The sequence below is a fragment of the Mirounga leonina genome, unplaced genomic scaffold (assembly GCF_011800145.1).
Source record: "Mirounga leonina isolate KUSES-001 unplaced genomic scaffold, KU_Mleo_1.0 Mir_114, whole genome shotgun sequence".
Taxonomy (NCBI): Eukaryota; Metazoa; Chordata; class Mammalia; order Carnivora; family Phocidae; genus Mirounga; species Mirounga leonina.
The window spans coordinates 9404143-9423748 of record NW_023270265.1 but is presented as its reverse complement, the minus strand read 5'-3'; the positions used below and the strand labels follow the sequence as shown (position 1 = coordinate 9423748).

The window sequence follows — 19606 nt, the reverse complement described above, 5'->3', positions numbered from 1 at the left end:
AGGCAGCACCAGATCATGGAGGACCTGGCATGGCAACATATGGTACCTGTATTTAATTCTTTTTTTTTTTAAGATTTTATTTATTTATTTGAGAGAGAAAGCATGAGCAGGAGGGACGGGCAGAGGGAGAGAGAGAAGCAGACTCTCTGTTGAGCAGGGAGCCCAATGGGGGCTTGATCTCAGGATCCTGGGATCCTGACCTGAGCCTAAGGCAGATGCTTACCCAACTGAGCCACTCAGGCGCCCCTCTGTATTTAATTCTAAATCCATTAGAAAGTTTCACGCAGGGGAATGACATGATTTGAATTTCATTTTAAATAAAAACTTATATGTAATTTAAATTAAATTATAATGCAAATTGCCTATGCTAAAAACCAATTATTTCCTCCCCCAAATCATCTCATCCTGGTCCTGTTTATTCAACATCCTTATTAGGATGTTTCTTCCTCTGCCGTGGAAATTCATGGCAAAGATAGAATCACTGTGCCCCTGGGTCTGCTTATTGTTCCTCACCCCCACAGCCTCCCCATGTGCTGTGCCCTCACCTCTTTCCCTGTGCCTGACACAGACTAAAGGGAAATTCGTTTTCATGATGCCCACAGAGTTATTCAAAGAGCAAGCATTTGGTGAATATTTGGAGTAAACCCTGAGCTTGGCCCATTAGCTGGGGTTTCACGCACAGTGCCTCCAGGCAACTTTGGCACACAGCCACTGTCCGCATAAACGAATGTGATCATTCCCTGCTGGAGACCTCTGAAGGCTTTCTTTCCCAATGTGATAAAACCATTCATCTTTCCAAGGGCACAAAGAGTCATCATAATTTGCTCTGACCTAATTGACCAACCACCTTGCCGACCACACTCCCTTTCAGGTGTATTATGTTTCTCCAGTGGCTTGGGACTCCTCACCATTTGGAAAACCCCTGTTCTCATCCACCTCTTATTGGTCGCTTTTCTGATGAGAGAGTTGTTGCTCTTCTTTTCTTCGATCTCCTGTTGAGTTTGTAGGTGTTCAGAATGGTTTGATCCCTATCCAGCTGAATTCCTGAGAGGAGAGGAAATCCAGGTCTCCTACTCCTCCACCATCTTGCTCCGCCCCCTCATCCACCTCTTATTGACCTGTGTTCTTCCTTGTCCCCTTTCCTCATGCTTCCTGCTGCCATCCCCCAACTGTAGGAATACGCTTTATTCTTCCACATAAGGATGTCTCTATGTTCTAAGGAGATGTGGGTGCTCCTTCGTGTTCCTTTCTCCCAGGATTTATGAGAGTATGGTTTCTGAAATCCTAGCTCTATGAAATATGCTTCTTTGGAAAAATACTCAGAAAACATTGCCTACTCTAGCCTTCTCCCCAAGACTTATGGACGGGTAGAAGTGTACTGGAGGCTCTGTAAAATCATGCAGCAGAAGCAGAGAACCTAGTACTTCCCATGTGGATGTGAACTCACACCCTATTTATGTGCGTGAGTATGGAACACATGTTAACATCTCGCAACCATTTAGGAACCCTGGGCTTGCCTTTTGTAAAACATAACAGAGCAAAGACTCTTTAATTAAAGTCCTCTTTTTGCACTGAACTGCGATAATTGGTTTACAAGTCTGTTCCCCACGCTGAACTGTGAACTTCTTGAGAATCTGTCTTATCTGTCTCGCTGTGGCTCTGGCGTGGTGAACGTGAGCTCCCGAAGGGGCTCCACACATTCTGACTGAACTGTTTACTGAGGAGAACCAGTATTATCTTCACTCCCCTGCATCTTTAGATATTCTATCCATCATTCTTTTTTTTTTTTTTAATCTCTCCAATGCAAAACTTCATTTGGCTTCTGAAGCATTTGTCAGGGAGAAGTGAATATAACAGTACATTCTTTTTTTTTTTAAGATTTTATTTATTTATTAGAGAGAGTGTGAGATAGAGAGCATGAAGTGGGGGAAGGGCAGAGGAAGAGGGAGAAGCGGACCCCTCGCTGATCAGGGAGCGTGATGCGGGGCTCAATCCCAACACCCTGGGATCATGACCTGAGCCCAAAGGCAGGGCTTAACTGACTGAGCCACCAGGCACCCCCCATTTGGTTTTTTAACCTCAGTGACAATTACTTTCCATTGACAATCTGAACATCTTTGTTGCTCTTTTTTTCTAGCACACTTAAGGAGATCTTTGGGATCTACTATGAACTTATGTACATTTTAGATTAATTGACATATATACGTAATCAACTTGATACTGGCTAAAATCTCACATTCTTTTGAGTCTAATTTGACAATCCAAAAATCCAGTCTTTTCTGTTAGATCTTAATTTTCTCTATCCAATAAAATAGCAGTCACTGCTTATAAAAGTTCAGAAAATTTTTAAGTGTTTAAGCTATGGCTTTATTTATTCCATAATAAAAATATTGCCCTAGAAGCAATTGGAAGGTCCAATCATAGCTGATCTTGATCCTACATATAGCATTTCATTGTCCCCAATTTACCTATCACTAAATTGATATAATCTATGCTTCATCATATTACAAAAGAAGTTCATGGAAGTCTATCCAGCTTTTGCTGCAGTCTACATGAAACTCCTAATTTAGTCATTTAGCAGCTTTATGAAAAATTATAATATTAACTTGGCAAAAATGTAGTCATCCTATGTCAGCCTTCAGTGAATAGCACTGTATTTCCAAATTGTTCACAACAAAAACTTTTTTCAGTGTCTGCAAATTAAATTTTATTAACCAATTCTGGAATCTGATCTACAAAAGTATTTACAGAAATGTCCATTCTCTCCTTTGTACAAATCGCAATTATTGTATCTGCATATTTTCCAGTGCATCTCTTGGTTGTAACCATTCCTCAAAGAAGACCACTGGAAGTTTTTATTTTCACCTGAAAATTCTGTCAGATTTTAATTTATTTCACTTATGGTTGTGACTGTTTAGAGACTTTTACTTCTAACCACTGGAGGTACAAATACGTGCTAATGACTAGTATCAGATTAATCATATATATATATTATATTATCAAAATGTTGTAATACCAAAATATTATCCTAACGTGTGGCGAGGCTAACTTCAGAACAATCAAACCAAATCAAGATATCTCTTCATTCAAAAAAAAAAGAAAAAGAAAAAAGAGAGAAAAAGAAAAATACTTGGAGGGGTTTGTGATCAGGAGCTGAATTTTAGCACTTGTACTGGGACCTATGTTAAAAAAAAAATCATCATGTAAAGAGAGGAAGTGGCCATATTACTAAAGAGAAAAATAACTTAAAAAATAAGATTGTGTAGGGCGCCTGTGTGGTTTAGTTGGGTAAGCGACTGCCTTCGGCTCAGGTCATGATCCCAGGGTCCTGGGATCGAGTCCTGCATCGTGCTCCCTGCTCAGCGGGGAGCCTGCTTCTCCCTCTCCCTCTGCCTGCCGCTCCCCCTGCTTATGCTCTCTCTCTCTGTCAAGTAAATAAATAAAATCTTTAAAAAAATAAGATTGTGTAAATGTTTCTTAGCAGAAGCTTGGGAAGTCATTGGGGAGATGATTCTGCTCACTATTCCATTTGGGAAATGTCTCCTATCAGAGGAGATGGATGTGTAATGTCGTTATACTCCAGTGGCATTCAACAGTTAAGACCACCTGACTAATGTCACTCAACACAGTCTGTAATTACCAAGAAACTTCAAATACAACACATTTCTGTAGCTCATCCTACAAGAGACTATGACGACCAGCCAATGTGAGCCTTTTTGTGCACCTGTCAGTTATAATTCTGAATGTAAAGCTAAAGACTGGCATTTGGTTCAGTTTTCATTTTCTCATAGCTTGGATAATGTGGGTTATCACCCAAATTCTTACAGCCTCATGGAACTTGGAAAACATTACCTTTAACCCTTAGGATTAACTTCATTGCCACTTGAAGCATTTCCAGAGTGATCACGAAGCCCTCACTGTGGGACATGCCCAGCAGTTAGGCCCCGGCAGAATTCAAGAGCTCTGAAGGAAGGTAGACTAAGGTTCAAATTCTGTATTTGCCATCTCCTTGCTCTTTAGAGAGATATTTCAGCTAAACAGACCTCAGTTTTGTCATTTACAAGATAGGGATATACAGACTTCCTATCTCATTCGTTGTTTTTACTTTTTAAAGTTCAGTGAGATGATCTAAATTTTGAGGCACTGTCAAATATTAAATAATGTTAACTTATTACTCTGCCACATCTAATTTCTCATGTAATTTAATATGGCAAAGGGCATATAAAAAAGTAAACAAATATTCTTGATTGCATCCCCTCTGCAAACACATATACACACATTAATCCATAAGTTACCATTTTGTTTGATAAGAAAACATGATATATGCAATGAATGAAAACAGTTTTGTTCTACATAAGTCAGAAATTTCAGCATAGAGAAAACGAATTGTCACTTCTGTATCTCTAATGCCAATTCACAAATTTGGGGCATATACATGCACTCATATGACTGACACACCAGCCTGTTGGATTTAAAGGAACACACGCCAAATCACTCATAATAAGCATTATAGCTTTAGGGAAAAGATCCCCACTTTATATCATCCAGACAGAATTAGAAACTAGACACTTCTCAGGAGATTATCTTCAGTTTTTACTAAAATATACTAAAACAACTATTTTACATGACAGAATGAGGAGATGCTCAATATATGGTGAAGTTTGAAATAATGACCTTATCAATTCTAAAACTACACACATATTTTAGACCACAGAGTTTGAATATAACACATTTCTAAGCCTCTCCTTATAGCAAACCCAGAATTTCATTCTTTTTGCTTTTTTAACTTCAAAATACAGAGATTATTCTAGAATCTTTTTCAGATTTTAGTTATCTCTAAATACTACTAAAGGAGTTAGTAATCTCCTTTTCCCAAGTTCTATAAACCTTTTGATTTAAAAAATTATACTAGGGTTTACTCAATCAAAATCTGCATGAATATGTTATCTTTAAAACAATGTCAAATCACAAACAAGACATTTAACTGACAGAGTTCCTTTTATTTTTCCATATGAAAATGAAATTTGCATGAAAGATCTCCCACACAATCTTCAGCTCTCCCTATGGTTTGCTAATATGTTTGCAAGCGGCGTTGCACCTGCTTTTATACAAACATCTTTGATACCTATAGCATCCAATGCATCAGGGTATTGTCAAAGAAATAGCTGCATAACAAAGAGCTCAAATGGATATAATGAGATATGCTCCATGATTGAGCACCTGACACTACAGCGAGATACTTCTCAGATGAGAAATCCCTCTTGATGATAAATGTGCCTTCCAAATTTTGGCCAGTCTGACATGCCCTTTGGCCATCTGTCTCCTCTGGACATTTGGGTGGATTTCTCAATGAGTGTTTGTGCTTAGGGTGAAGTGTGTCTACTCCATCTCCTGATCTTTTCACCCTGTGTGGAAAACTGGAACATCTGACCTTAAAAATCTCAATTTTCCCTCATGCATGCATACTGAGTAGGTTGTCACTAATTCAAAAAATATTTTTGATTACTGACTTAATATAAACTCTGATTTTACATTTTTTTCACAAATACAATTTTGTGCTTCCATGTACCTTCTAATTCCTGCTCTATTTAAATCAGTTAACTTTATTTTTTTAAACTGATACCGTATTCCAGGACAGTATGTGTTGTTGATATGTCCATTGTACTGGTCCCAGAAGCATCATTAAGAAAAATTCATGAATATAATTAAGGACAAATCCTTCTGAATGTTGACAGTTTTATGGTCATTGGGTTTAGCATGGCTTATATGATAAGATAATTATTCCTTGAAATTAATAAATCGACTCAGAAAAGCTTTTTGGTTAAGTGTTTTTACTGAAGTTGATAGGCTTTCGTTGGTCCTAAAGCAGTGACTCTAGGTAGCTTATGGACCCAGATAGAGAGACTGAAATAGCAAGGCTCACCCTAATGTGGAAGAAATACAGAGCTGGGACAGATTTGGACTATGATATCACTCAATACAGTTTATCCACTTTGGCTAGTACTCAGCTTACATGTCTCCTCCCCCAGGAAGCTGTCTCTGAATTTCCCAAACACCTTTAGATGCTTTTTTAAAATTCACTTTTTCCTTCATTGTACCTTGCCTATGTCATTTTGATAGCACTTGTTAATATTACCTCAATTATGTGTAGCTTTCTTTCTTTTCAGTCTTTTGGGCATTAAAGGATGTGGCTTATATATCTGCATCTTCAGCATCTTATCCATCTGGCATACGGTAAGTGTGAGAAGTATACGTTGATTAAATAATAATAGGATTCTTGTTGAGTCATATGATATGGAGTTCCTGCTTTAAATAGGAATTTATTAAACTGCACAAAGTATTCAGCTTTTGAGTCTGATCAATGACATAGACTTGCCACTGGGAATACAAAGACTTGGGGAAAAGAGCTGTGTGCTTCATATCATCATTTTGGGATCTGAGTCCCAACTCAAGGAAAGATGAAAGTAACATTGCCCAAAGTAAGAATGATGAAAGTTGAGAAGAAAGCTATTCTAGAACTCATTAAAACAGAACTGGCGCTGATCATTTTAGGTACTCCAATATACTGACATGGTTAGTTTATAGAGACTATGCCCACATTTCTGCTTCCCAGCTGTATTTATGCTAGAGAAGTCATATTACTGGCATGTAAGGTAGTAACCTTCAGTGGAAGGAATTTTACCCATATGGACTCTAAAATCACAAGTTAAATCTGAAAATATATGTTCCCAAAGCAACAAAAAGAATTTTATATATTCAGTTAGAATATGGGTGGGGGTGAACACTCTCTGGAACTAGTAAGTTCAGTGAAAGAGTTCATTCACTAACCTATTCACCATTTCAAACAAGCCTTCATTAGTTGTCATTATCTGTATACATGCTACATATTCCCTTCTGACTTCTTGCTCAACCCCTTCTGTACAAGGCATTCTCTACTGCCGGAGTCAAATATTCACACATTGAGAACTCATTTCCTATAAGGCTTTATAGCTACGATTTGACACCAAGTTTTGCAAGACTCACTATAACCGTAGTCTTGAGATTCTTATAGATGAACTACACAATTACCTATTATTTTTTCACCTACCAGTAACTGAAATCTTGTAAATGTTTTAACACAGACTTTTTAATACATATGTTGGTACCCTAGCAAACTGTTACCATAACTTATCTGTCACTGGAGGTCCTCAGGAAAAGCCCAATAAGATGGTGATGGGTCCAGTTTTTTTTTTTTTTTAACAGTTATAATTAACATCAGTGCAGCAATTTATGTTTACCTAACCATAGCCATACCACTTGTGGAGTCTGAAGCTAGCCCAGCCCCACCTACCAGCTATATGGTGTTTCCTATATATGCAGTCATTCTGTTACATAACTTCTGGAACCTCTATTCTCAAAGCCTGCAATCACCATAATCCAGTGGGGCAAATTTCTGTATCCACTAGATCCAGTACCCACTATCCACAAAGTGACTGTTGATGTTCAGACTTCCATGTTGTTAATCCCCACCATCACTGGTAAATGAGGAAAGTACAAGCCACGTACCCTTCTCACAATTTACACTCTTCTACATGACCCTGCCCATAATTTTCTGTAATTTCTGACCCATATGACTATAATCTGCTCCCCATGCCAACAATATGCTTGAGTACTCCCACGATAACTATTCATCGATTACATTCAGGTAGCTAGCCTTTTGTCACTTCCTTCCACATCTACCTTACATTCCATGATGCTTCATTTGAATATTATCCTGAATTTCATTGCCCTTATGATTTTTCATCTCATCTGTTCTAGCAAAACCCCAAGCCTGCAGGAATTGAGCTGTCTGCTTTTTCTATGATATAATACCCAGATAATAGAACACTAATGAAAAATACCACATAACAGGGAAGATCAATTCCAGTATAAATATTAAATCACTAAGCTCTAATCAACCCTAAAAACTTCCAGCAGTACACTACAAACTTGACATCTTCTCTCAATATATCAGAGGTACCCGGAACTCAACATTTCCAAACTTAATCTAGTAAAACATTTCCCATAAATCTGTTCTTCTTCCAGTGTTCTTTTTCAGTAAATGGGCCTAACTTTTATCTAAATAGGCAAACTATAAACCCTGTATCATCTTTGATAATCTCTCTTTTCTAACCTTCAACATTAATTCTTCTCAAATATTTGTTGATACCATGTCCTAAATATCGATCATTTTCTCCATATCCTCCACAATCACACTAGTCGAAGGTAATATCATCTTGCCTGAAATAGGTCTTAGGAAAATCTCAACTGTATATCTATGGTTTATTACCTATTATCTGTAAGCTTACTAGACTGTGTCATTGGACCGGTTTTTTTGTCCATTTTTACAATTTTTTTATCTCTAATATTTTGCATTTTTTCTTTGCTTATAGTGAGCACTTGATAATTATTTGCTGAATGAATGGGTGAATAGATAAAGGAATACAATTAAACTTATAAATATTATCACAATAACCATATTCACATATGAAGTATCAATATCTATATTATATAAGAGAAAAATTTGAATTTCAACAAAAGCCAAAGAAGCAAAGAATTATTAATTTGGATTTCAAGTTTAGGTCTTCTCAATTTCACTAACTTTAACTCCTGAGTATCACTCCGTTTTAGCATCATGATGTATATCAAACCCATAGAATGTTTTTATTTTTTAATTTTTTATTTTACTTATGAAATAGACTCAGAAAAGTATGTTCAATTCTTAATGTAATTATCTATGAACATAAGAACAATAATAATAATAATAGTTCCTGAACATAATAATAATCCTGTGGAAGACACCCTAATGCTTTTAAAAATATACCATTCACTGCAACTACTTTCACAAGAAATATTTTAATTTTGTAAATGGAAATGTTTATATAGCCCATACTCCAAATTGATTGATACTAAAATGTATACAAAATAATCATCATGCAAAAGGAAAATGAATTAGAGCGGAAAATAACAAAACTAACATTTTTAAGCCATCACTATTATTTTCAATCATTTATTGAGTGTTTGCCATCTTGTAGACATTGTGCTAAGCAATTTACATGTGCAGTAAAATAGGAACTATTATCATCCCTATTTTACAGATAAGAAAATTGAGAAATAGAGCAAACAAAGCCAGGAGCCAAATCCAAACTCTATGATTCCAGAACTGCACTTAACATTCAATTGCCTTCCCGGTAAGTAGTTAAGTCTTTCATTTTGAGCCATTACTTAGTGAAAAATCGACAAAAACACTTTTTACTACTAACAGCATCTGATAATGAGACATTTCAATTATAATCAGATGGGGAAGGAGAATACTATATACATTATGAAACTTAGGTTTTTCTGGATATTTAAGGAGCAAATTGTTTAGTCTTACCCATGAATTCAATCCCCAAGTGGTCTGCTACACCGAAGTCAGCATGTGAGGAAGAGAAACAGAAAAAGAGAAAAGATTAGAAAAAAATCCCACACAGAATTCAATGCTTTAAGACTGACCTTTCAAGGCAAAGAATATGTCTTTATTTTAACAACCATTTTTTGAGACAGATAATTTACAGATTGCCCACAGTTAGGGTTGCTCTAAACACTGACTCGTATTTTCCAATGGCCTGGAGCTTTAAATGAAATAATATTGCATCAATTACCGAGTATGCTAAGTATAAATTTGGCAAAATGGAAAAGAAAAAGAAACGGGAAAAGAAAAGTAAAAGAAACAAAAAGAGTTCACACAAAGAATGTATTTTCAGAACTCATGATATTTTATGTAGAATAACTACTAGTTCAATATAAATTTATCTGGACCTCTATGTTAATAATATGCCATAAAGAACTGCATGAAACCTTAACCAGGCCCTCTTCACCTTCACAAAAATGACATGATACTGGATTTTTTTCCCCTTTATTTGTTAGATGAGAAACCTGTGTTTCAGTGAGACTAAAGTCTTACACTGTCCCATATGAAGCAGATCCAGGGCACAAATCCAGTCTGTCCGACCCATCAGTCTTAGGACTATTAAACTTGGCAGTGCTTCCTATCAAAAATGCATGACAGATGTGTCTGTCTGTTTCCCATGCATGTGAACATCTGACCATTTTGACCCACTAATAATGTCTGTCTGTGGTCACAGTGATAAACCCAGCCTGGATATACCCAGGCACTCAACCATAGAGGTTTGTTTATTTAAATGGTGATTTCTTGGGGCGCCTGGGGGACTCAGTCAGTTAAGCAGCTGATAGGTCTTGATCTATCTCCTTCAGCTCAGGTCTTGATCCCAGGGTCCTGGGATTGAGCCCTGCGTTGGGCTCCTTGCTCAGCAGGGAGTCTGCTTCTCCCTCTCCCTCTTTCTCTCTGTCTCCTGCTTTCTCTCTCTCTCTCTCTCTCTCTAGTTCTCACTCTTGCTCTCTCTCAAGTAAATAAATAAAATATTTAAAAAATTGGTGCTTTCTTTTGATTATTCAGTTATTCACTCATTCACTTTTAAAATTCATTGTGTTATTTAATGATGGTTTTTGTTGTAGTAATATATTTCTTAAATGAGAATACATGAAAAAAAAGTATTGCTACAATTGTATTTGTTTCTAAGAATTACTGGGCTTCCTTTTCTGAATTTTCTATTTAGAAAAGAAGCTTTTCTTTTTAGAAAATACACATTTAGTTATCTTGACTATTTTAGTGCCTTTCTTTTTTGTGAATAATTCATGTTTTAATTTTATCGTGGTAAAATATATATAACATAAAACCTGTCATTTTAACCATTTTGAATATACAATTTAGTGGCATTAATTACATTCACAATGCTGTGCAACCATCACCACAGGAATTCCAAAACTTTTCCATCACTCTAAAGAGAAACTGTACCCACAAAGCAATAATTTCTCATTTCCTTCTCCCCCCAGCCCCTGGTAACCTCTAACCTATTTTCTGTCTTTATGAATTTGCCCATAAGTAGTTCATTTATAAAGTAATTAATTGAAACATGTCTTTTATAGAAAAAAGATGGTAACAATGCTTTTTTTGAAAGTAGATGCATTATTTTCTTTACATGGCATTTTTTTTTTTTTTGACTGCTTACTATATACCATGATAGATACCTAACACACTTTCATGAAAAGACAGAATTTTTGTTCTCAAGTGATTCAGAAATCAGAGGGAGCCCACAGAGAAAAAGTGCTGTTAATATTTTGTACTAGTGCTATAAGGGAAAACCAGAACGTGTGCATTGGAAGGAGAGGCCAACGACGCATAAGCTTGCTCCTGGGAGAAACAATATACCATGTGAAAGAATAGGATTGTAGAAAAGTTGCAAGACTGTGTTTGAGTTCTTGTGCGAATAAGAAGCTTCCTGATGGTGTGCGCTTGGGGCCCTTGAGAGACAGCTGTGGTATTTAAAAACAGGAATTTTAGTGAGATTACCCCTCATGAACCTAAAAGGAAGAAAAAAAAGATTAGGAATAAAAAACTTTTGCAAACAATTGGAACAGATGTGCAGGAAAGAAGTCAGAAGAAGAAAGTATACTGAAATATGGGAACAGACCAAGATGTCCATGATATGACTAGGCAGTTAGAAAGCCATTAGGCCCTCAGCCTGGTTGAACAAGAACTCTTTAGGGGAGCTGAGGTGGCTCAGAAATGGCTGTTTGTCTGCTGTTTGTTTTGCCAGAAAATAGAATCAATGGTCATTCTTCATTCTTTCCCATAGCCTCGGCAGCTCCACTTCTATATGTGATGGGGGATATGGAGAATCAGGCTTTGTGAGTCTGGAGATTGCACCAAGAAGTGAGTGGCATGCTTGGTAAATTTGAGGGCAATCTGAAGTTTTTAAGCCACAATAAATTCAGGACCAGTAGAAGAGGCAAACCAGAATTTGATATTTATCTAAACACTGAGAGGTAAGGAGAATTCTTTTTTTTTTTTAAGATTTTATTTATTTATTTGACAGAGAGAGAGAGTGAGCACAAGCATGAGGAGCGGCAGGCAGAGGGAGAGGGAGAGAGGCAGACACCCCAATGAGCAGGAGCCCAATATGGGGCTCAGTCCCAGGACCCTGAGATCATGACCTGAGCCGAAGGCAGACGCTTAACCAACTGAGCCACCCAGCCGACAGAAAGTTAAGTAGAATTTTTTTTTTTTTTTTAAGATTTTATTTATTTATTTGACAGAGAGAGAGATAGCGAGACCAGGAACACAAGTAGGGGGAGTGGGATAGCAAGAAGCAGGCTTCCTGCCGAGCAGGGAGCCTGATGTGGGACTCGATCCCAGGACCCTGGGATCATGACCTGAGCCAAAGGCAGACGCTTAACGACTGAGACACCCAGGCGCCCCTTAAGTAGAATTCTTAAGGAAAGGACATATGTCTTCTCTTAACATAGCAGAAAAGTTACATCTAATTATTACAGTTGCAATTCTCAGAAATACTACCAAGTAAGGTGGCATTTATATTCTTGAATTTTATAGAGAAATTATTTTTTAATTTTTATAATGAAGTTCATGAAAACTGACACCACTGAAACATACAAATAAAAAGATTGTTTAAAATCTCTCCCTCTGGAGGGCAGAGCAAGATGGCGGAGGAGTAGGAGACCTGGATTTCATCTGCTCTCAGGAATTCAGCTGGATAGGGATCAAACCATTCTGAACACCTACAAACTCAACAGGAGATCGAAGAAAAGAAGAGCAACAACTCTCTCATCAGAAAAGCGACCACTTTCTGGAAGGTAGGACGTGCGGAGAAGTGAATCCAAGGCGATATTCGGGAGGATAGATGGCGGGGGAGGGGCCTCCGACGGCTGCTTCTGGCAAGTGATAGAACCACGGAGCACAAAATTGGAACTTTTAAAAGTCTGCTCCCCTGAGGGACGTCACTCTGGTGGCTAAGCGGGAGGTGGAACCCTCCGGGACAGTGTGGTCTCAGGACCCTCGGGGTCACAGAAAGACCGGGGGTGCCTGAGTGCGGCAGAGCTCCCAGGTAACGGAGCAGGGAAGCCGGCTGCAGAGGCGGAGCCCAGGCGCGGGCTCTCAGCTCGGGGTGGCCATAAACCGTGATCCGCGGCACAGTCGGGCCCCTGCTCCTCCAGCAGGGACCCAACAAGCGGCAGATCCGGGGAGACTCACCTTCCTCACCTGGGAGGAGCCGCGCGGGAGGGCACCGCAGGGATCTGCTGGGTTTGGAGACTCCACCCGGGGTCGGGTGCCAGAGATAGAGGCGCGCGGTCGCAGGCCGGGAGAGCACGGAGTGCAGCTGGAGACCGGGGAGACGGGAGTGACTGACGGCTTTTCTCTGGGGGCTCACTGAGGAGCGGGGCCCCGAGTTCTCGGCTCCTCCGGGGCAGAGATTGGGAGGCCGCCATTTTCACTCTCCGCCTCCAAAGCTGTACGGAAAGCTCGCAGGAAACAAAAGCCCCGGAGAGCAAACCCGAGCAGATTACTGAGCCGGGAGGGAGCAAGGGCAGGGCAATTCCACCTCCGGCAAAGACATTTGGGAACCACGGCAACAGGCCCTTCCCCAGAAGATCAGCGAGAACAGCCAGCCAAGACCAAGTTTACCGATCAATGACAACGGCAGAACTCCAGAGCTAGCGGAATACTGCACATAGAATCCATGGCTTTTTTACCATGATTCTTTAGACTTTCAAAGTCAATTTTTTTTTAATTGTCTTTCTTTCTTTCTTTCTTTTTTTTGAATTTTTCTTTTTCCCTTTTTCAACCAACATCTTATCAATCCCTTTTTTTAAAAAACATTTTTATTTTTCATTTTTAGAGTCATATTCTATCCCTTCATAGTAGTTACCCGTATTTTTGGCATATATATATAAGTTGTTCTCTCTTTAAAATTTTGAGATAGTTTCTTCTAACAGATTAAAATACACCCTAAATCTCTAGTATATGTTTTTTTCTACTCCCCTGCCTGATCACATTCTCTCCCTTTTTTTTTCTTTTTTCTCTCTTTTTAAATCCTCTTCTTTCTTTTTTCAAACAACTTCTTATCAATTCCTTTTATAAAATTTTTTATACTTTCCATCTTTACAGTCATATTCCATCCTTTCATCATATCAACCCTTATTTTTTGTACATATATAAGTTATTCTTTCTTTAAAATTTTGGGAGGCACTTTCTCCTAAAAGACCAAAATACACCCCAAATCTAGTGTGTGGCACTGATCTATATACCAGCCTGATCATATTTGATCACATTCTGGTTTTTTTTGTTGTTGTTGCTGTTTGTTTTTGTTTGTTTTTATCTTTATCTTTTTTTTCTTTTTCTTTTTTCTCTCTTTCTGTTTCTTTTTCCACTGCTTCAGGTCTTTTCTGATTTGTTTAGAGTATATTTTCTGGGGACGTGGTTACTCTGCTAGCATTTTGTTCTCTCATTAATCTATTCTCCTCTGCACAAAATGACAAGACGGAAAAAATCACCTCAACAAAAAGAACAAGAGGTAGTACCAACTGCCAGGGACCTACTCAATACGGACATTAGTACGATGTCAGATCTAGAGTTCAGAATCATCACTTTAAAGATACTAGCTGGGCTTGAAAAAAATATGGAAGTTATTGGAGAAACCCTTTCTGGAGAAGTAAAAGAACTAAAATCTAACCAAGTAGAAATCAAAAAGGCTATTAATGAGGTGCAGTCAAAAATGGGGGTGCTAACTGCTAGGATAAATGAGGCAGAAGAGAGAATCAGTAATATAGAAGACGAAATGATGGAAAATAAGGAAGCTGAGAAAAAGAGAGATAAACAACTACTGGATCACGAGGGCAGAATTCAAGAGATAAGCGATACCATAAGATGAAACAACATTAGAATAATTGGGATCCCAGAAGAAGAAGAGAGAGAGGGCCTGAAGGTATAATGGAGCAAATTATAGCAGAGAGCTTCCCTAATTTGGGGAAGGAAACAGGTATCAAAATCCAGGAAGCACAGAGAACCCCCTCTCAAAATCATTAAAAATAGGTCAACACCCCGACATCTAATAGTAAAACTTACGAGTCTCATAGACAAAGAGAAAATCCTGAAAGCAGCTCGGGAGAAGAGATATGTAACCTTCAAGGGTAGAAACATTAGATTGGCAACAGACCTATCCACAGAGACCTGGCAGGCCAGAAAGGACTGGCAGGATATATTCAGAGCACTAAATGAGAAAAATATGCAGCCAAGAATACTCTATCCAGCTAGGCTGTCATTGAAAATTGAAGGAGAGATAAAAAGCTTCCAGGACAAACAAAAACTAAAGGAATTTGCAAACACAAAACTAGCCCTACAAGAAATCTTGAAAGGAGTCCTCTAAGCAAAGAGAGACCCTAAAAGCAACATAGACCAGAAAGGAACACAGACAATATACGGTAACAGTCACCTTACAGGCAATATAATGGCACTAAATTCCTATCTTTCAATAGTTACCCTGAATGTAAATGGGCTCAATGCCCCAATCAAAAGACACAGGCTATCAGATTGGATTAAAAAACAAGACCCATCGAAATGCTGTCTCCAAGAGACTCATTTTAGACCCAAAGACACCCCCAGATTGAAAGTGAGGGGGTGCTCTCTCTCTCAAATAAATAAATAAAATCTTTAAAAAAAAAAAAAAAAAGGGCGCCTGGGTGGCTCAGTTGGTTAAGCGACTGCCTTCGGCTCAGGTCATGATCCTGGAGTCCCGGGATCGAGTCCCGCGTCGGGCTCCCTGCTCAGCAGGGAGTCTGCTTCTCCCTCTGACCTTCCTCCTTCTCATGCTCTCTGTCTCTCATTCTCTCTCTCTCAAATAAATAAATAAAATCTTTAAAAAAAAAAAAGAAAGAAAGTGAGGGGGTGGAAAACCATTTACCATGCTAATGGACACCAAAAGGAAGCTGGGGTGGCAATCCTTATATCAGACAAATTAGATTTTAAACCAAAGACTGTAATAAGAGATGAGGAAGGACATTATATACTACTTAAAGGGTCTATCCAACAAGAAGATCTAACAATTGTATATATCTATGCCCCTAACATGGGAGCAGCCAATTATATAAGGCAATTAATAACAAAAGCAAAGAAACACATCAACAACAATACAATAATAGTGGGGGACTTTAACACCCCCCTCACTGAAATGGACAGATCGTCTAAGCAAAAGATCAACAAGGAAATAAAGACTTTAAATGACACACTGGACCAAATGGACTTCACAGACATATTCAGAACATTCCATCCCAAAGCAATGGAATACACATTCTTCTCTAGTCCCCATGGGACATTCTCCAGAATAGATCACATCCTAGGTCATAAATCAGGTCTCAACTGGTACCAAAAGATTGGGATCATTCTCTGCATATTTTCAGACCACAATGCTTTGAAACTAGAACTCAATCACAAGAGGAAAGTCAGAAAGAACTCAAATACATGGAGGCTAAAGAGCATCCTACTGAAAAATGAATGGGCCAACCAGGAAATTAAAGAAGAATTAAAAAAATACATGGAAACCAATGAAAATGAAAATAAAACTATTCAAAATCTTTGGGATGCAGCAAAGGCAGTCCTAAGAGGAAAGTATATAGAAATACAAGCCTTTCTCAAGAAACAAGAAAGGTCTCAAGTACACAACCTAACCCTACACCTAAAGGAGCTGGAGAAAGAACAGCAAATAAAGCCTAAACCCAGCAGGAGAAGAGAAATAATAAAGATCAGAGCAGAAATCAATGAAATAGAAACCAAAAGAATAGTAGAACAGATCAACGAAACTAGGAGCTGGTTCTTTGAAAGAATTAACAAGATTGATAAACCCCTGGCCAGACTTATCAAAAAGAAAAGAGAAATGACCCAAATCAACAAAATCATGAATGAAAGAGGAGAGATCACAACCAACACCAAAGAAATACAAACAATTCTAAGAACATATTATGAGCAACTCTATGCCAGCAAATTAGATAACCTGGAAGAAATGGATGCATTCCTAGAGATGTATCAACTACCAAAACTGAACCAGGAAGAAATAGAAAACCTGAACAGACCTATAACCACTAAGGAAATTGAAGCAGTCATCAAAAATCTCCCAACAAACAAAAGCCCAGGGCCAGATGGCTTCCCAGGGGAATTCTACCAAACATTTCAAGAAGAATTAATACCTATTCTTCTGAAACTGTTCCAAAAAATAGAAATGGAAGGAAAACTTCCAAACTCATTTTATGAGGCCAGCATTACCTTGATCCCCAAACCAGACAAAGACCCCATCAAAAAGGAGAATTACAGACCAATATCCCTGATGAACATGGATGCAAAAATTCTCACCAAAATACTAGCCAATAGGATCCAACAGTACATTAAAAGGATTATTCACCATGACCAAGTGGGATTTATCCCTGGGCTGCAAGGTTGGTTCAACATCCGCAAATCAATCCATGTGATACAATACATTAACAAAAGAAAGAACAAGAATCATATGATCCTCTCAATAGATGCAGAAAAAGCTTTTGACAAAGTACAGCATCCTTTCTTGATCAAAACTCTTCAGAGTATAGGCATAGAGAGTACATACCTCAATATCATAAAAGCCATCTATGAAAAACCTACAGCGAATATCATTCTCAATGGGGAAAACCTGAGAGCTTCCCCCTAAGGTCAGGAACGCGGCAGGGATGTCCACTATCACCACTGCTATTCAACATAGTATTGGAAGTCCTAGCCACAGCAATCAGACAACAAAAAGAAATAAAAGTCATCCAAATCGGCAAAGAAGTCAAAATCTCACTCTTTGCAGATGATATGATACTTTATGTGGAAAACCCCAAAGACTCCACCCCAAAACTGCTAGAACTCATACAGGAATTCAGTCAAGTGGCAGGATATAAAATCAATGCACAGAAGTCAGTGGCATTCCTATACACCAACAACAAGACAAAAGAAAGAGAAATTAAGGAGTCGATCCCATTTACAATTGCACCCAAAACCATAAGATACCTAGGAATAAATCTAACCAAAGAGGCATAGAATCTATACTCAGAAAACTATAAAATACTCATGAAAGAAATTGAAGAAGACACAAAGAAATGGAAAAACGTTCCATGCTCATGGACTGGAAGAACAAATATTGTGAAGATGTCAATGCTACCTAGAGCAATCTACACATTCAATGCAATCCCCATCAAAATACCATCCACTTTTTTCAAAGAAATGGAACAAATAATCCTAAAATTTGTATGGAACCAGAAAAGACCCCGAATAGCCAGAGGAATGTTGAAAAAGAAAAGCAAAGCTGGCGGCATCACAATTCCGGACTTCCAGCTCTATTACAAAGCTGTCATCATCAAGACAGCATGGTACTGGCACAAAATCAGACACATAGATCAATGGAACAGAATAGAGAGCCCAGAAATGGACCCTCAACTCTATGGTCAACTAATCTTCGACAAAGCAGGAAAGAATGTCCAATGGAACAAAGACAGTCTCTTCAACAAATGGTGTTGGGAAAGTTGGACAGCCACATGCAGAAGAATGAAACTGGACCATTTCCTTACACCACACACAAAAATAGACTCCAAATGGTTGAAAGACCTCAATGTGAGACAGGAGTCCATCAAAATCCTAAAGGAGAACACAGGCAGCAACCTCTTTGACCTCAGCCGAAGCAACTTCTTCCTAGAAACATCGCCAAAGGCAAGGGAAGCAAGGGCAAAAATGAACTATTGGGACTTCATCAAGATAAAAGCTTTTGCAAAGCAATGGAAACAGTCAACAAAACCAAAAGACAACCGACAGAATGGGAGAAGATATTTGCAAATGACATATCAGATAAAGGGCTAGTATCCAAAATCTATAAAGAACTCATCAAACTCAACACCCAAAGAACAAAGAATCCAATCAAGAAATGGGCAGAAGACATGAACAGACATTTTTCCAAAGAAGACATCCAAATGGCCAACAGACACATGAAAAAGTGCTCAATATCGCTCAGCATCAGGGAAATCCAAATCAAAACCTCAATGAGATACCACCTCACACCAGTCAGAATGGCTAAAATTAATAAGTCAGGAAACGACAGATGTGGGCGGGGATGCGGAGAAAGGGGAACCCTCCTCCACTGTTGGTGGGAATGCAAGCTGGTGCAACCACTCTGGAAAACAGTATGGAGGTTCCTCAAAAAGTTGAAAATAGAGCTACCATATGATCCAGCAATTGCACTACTGGGTATTTACCCCAAAGATACAAAATTAGGGATCCGAAAGGGTACGTGTACCCCGATGTTTATAGCAGCAATTTCCACAATAGCCAAACTGTGGAAAGAGCCAAGATGTCCATTGACAGATGAATGGATAAAGAAGAAGTGGTATATATATACAATGGAATATTATGCAGCCATCAAAAGGAATGAGATCTTGCCATTTGCAATGACGTGGATGGAACTGGAGGGTATTATGTTGAGCGAAATAAGTCAAACAGAGAAAGACATGTATCATATGATCTCACTGATATGAGGAATTCTTAATCACAGGAAACAAACTGAGGGTTGCTGGAGTGGGGGGTGGGGTGGGAGGGATGTGGTGACTGGGTGATAGACACTGGGGAGGGTATGTGCTCTGGTAAGCGCTGTGAATTGTGCAAGACTGTTGAATCTCAGAT

General features: G+C 38.6%; 1 protein-coding gene across 4 annotated transcripts in view; it reads right to left on the bottom strand.

Annotated features, from left to right (window-relative positions):
* Window positions 1–19606, bottom strand: part of NRG3 (neuregulin 3) — a 1015909-nt gene that overhangs the window by 110145 nt on the left and 886158 nt on the right. For 2 of the 4 annotated variants that reach the window (XM_035023117.1, XM_035023135.1), the window contains exon 4: window positions 9395–9418. In XM_035023117.1, the coding sequence (XP_034879008.1) occupies window positions 9395–9418 (24 nt within the window). Of the gene's footprint in view, window positions 1–9394; window positions 9422–19606 lie in introns of all 4 variants that reach the window. The other 2 variants (XM_035023109.1, XM_035023127.1) reach the window with 1 other exon arrangement.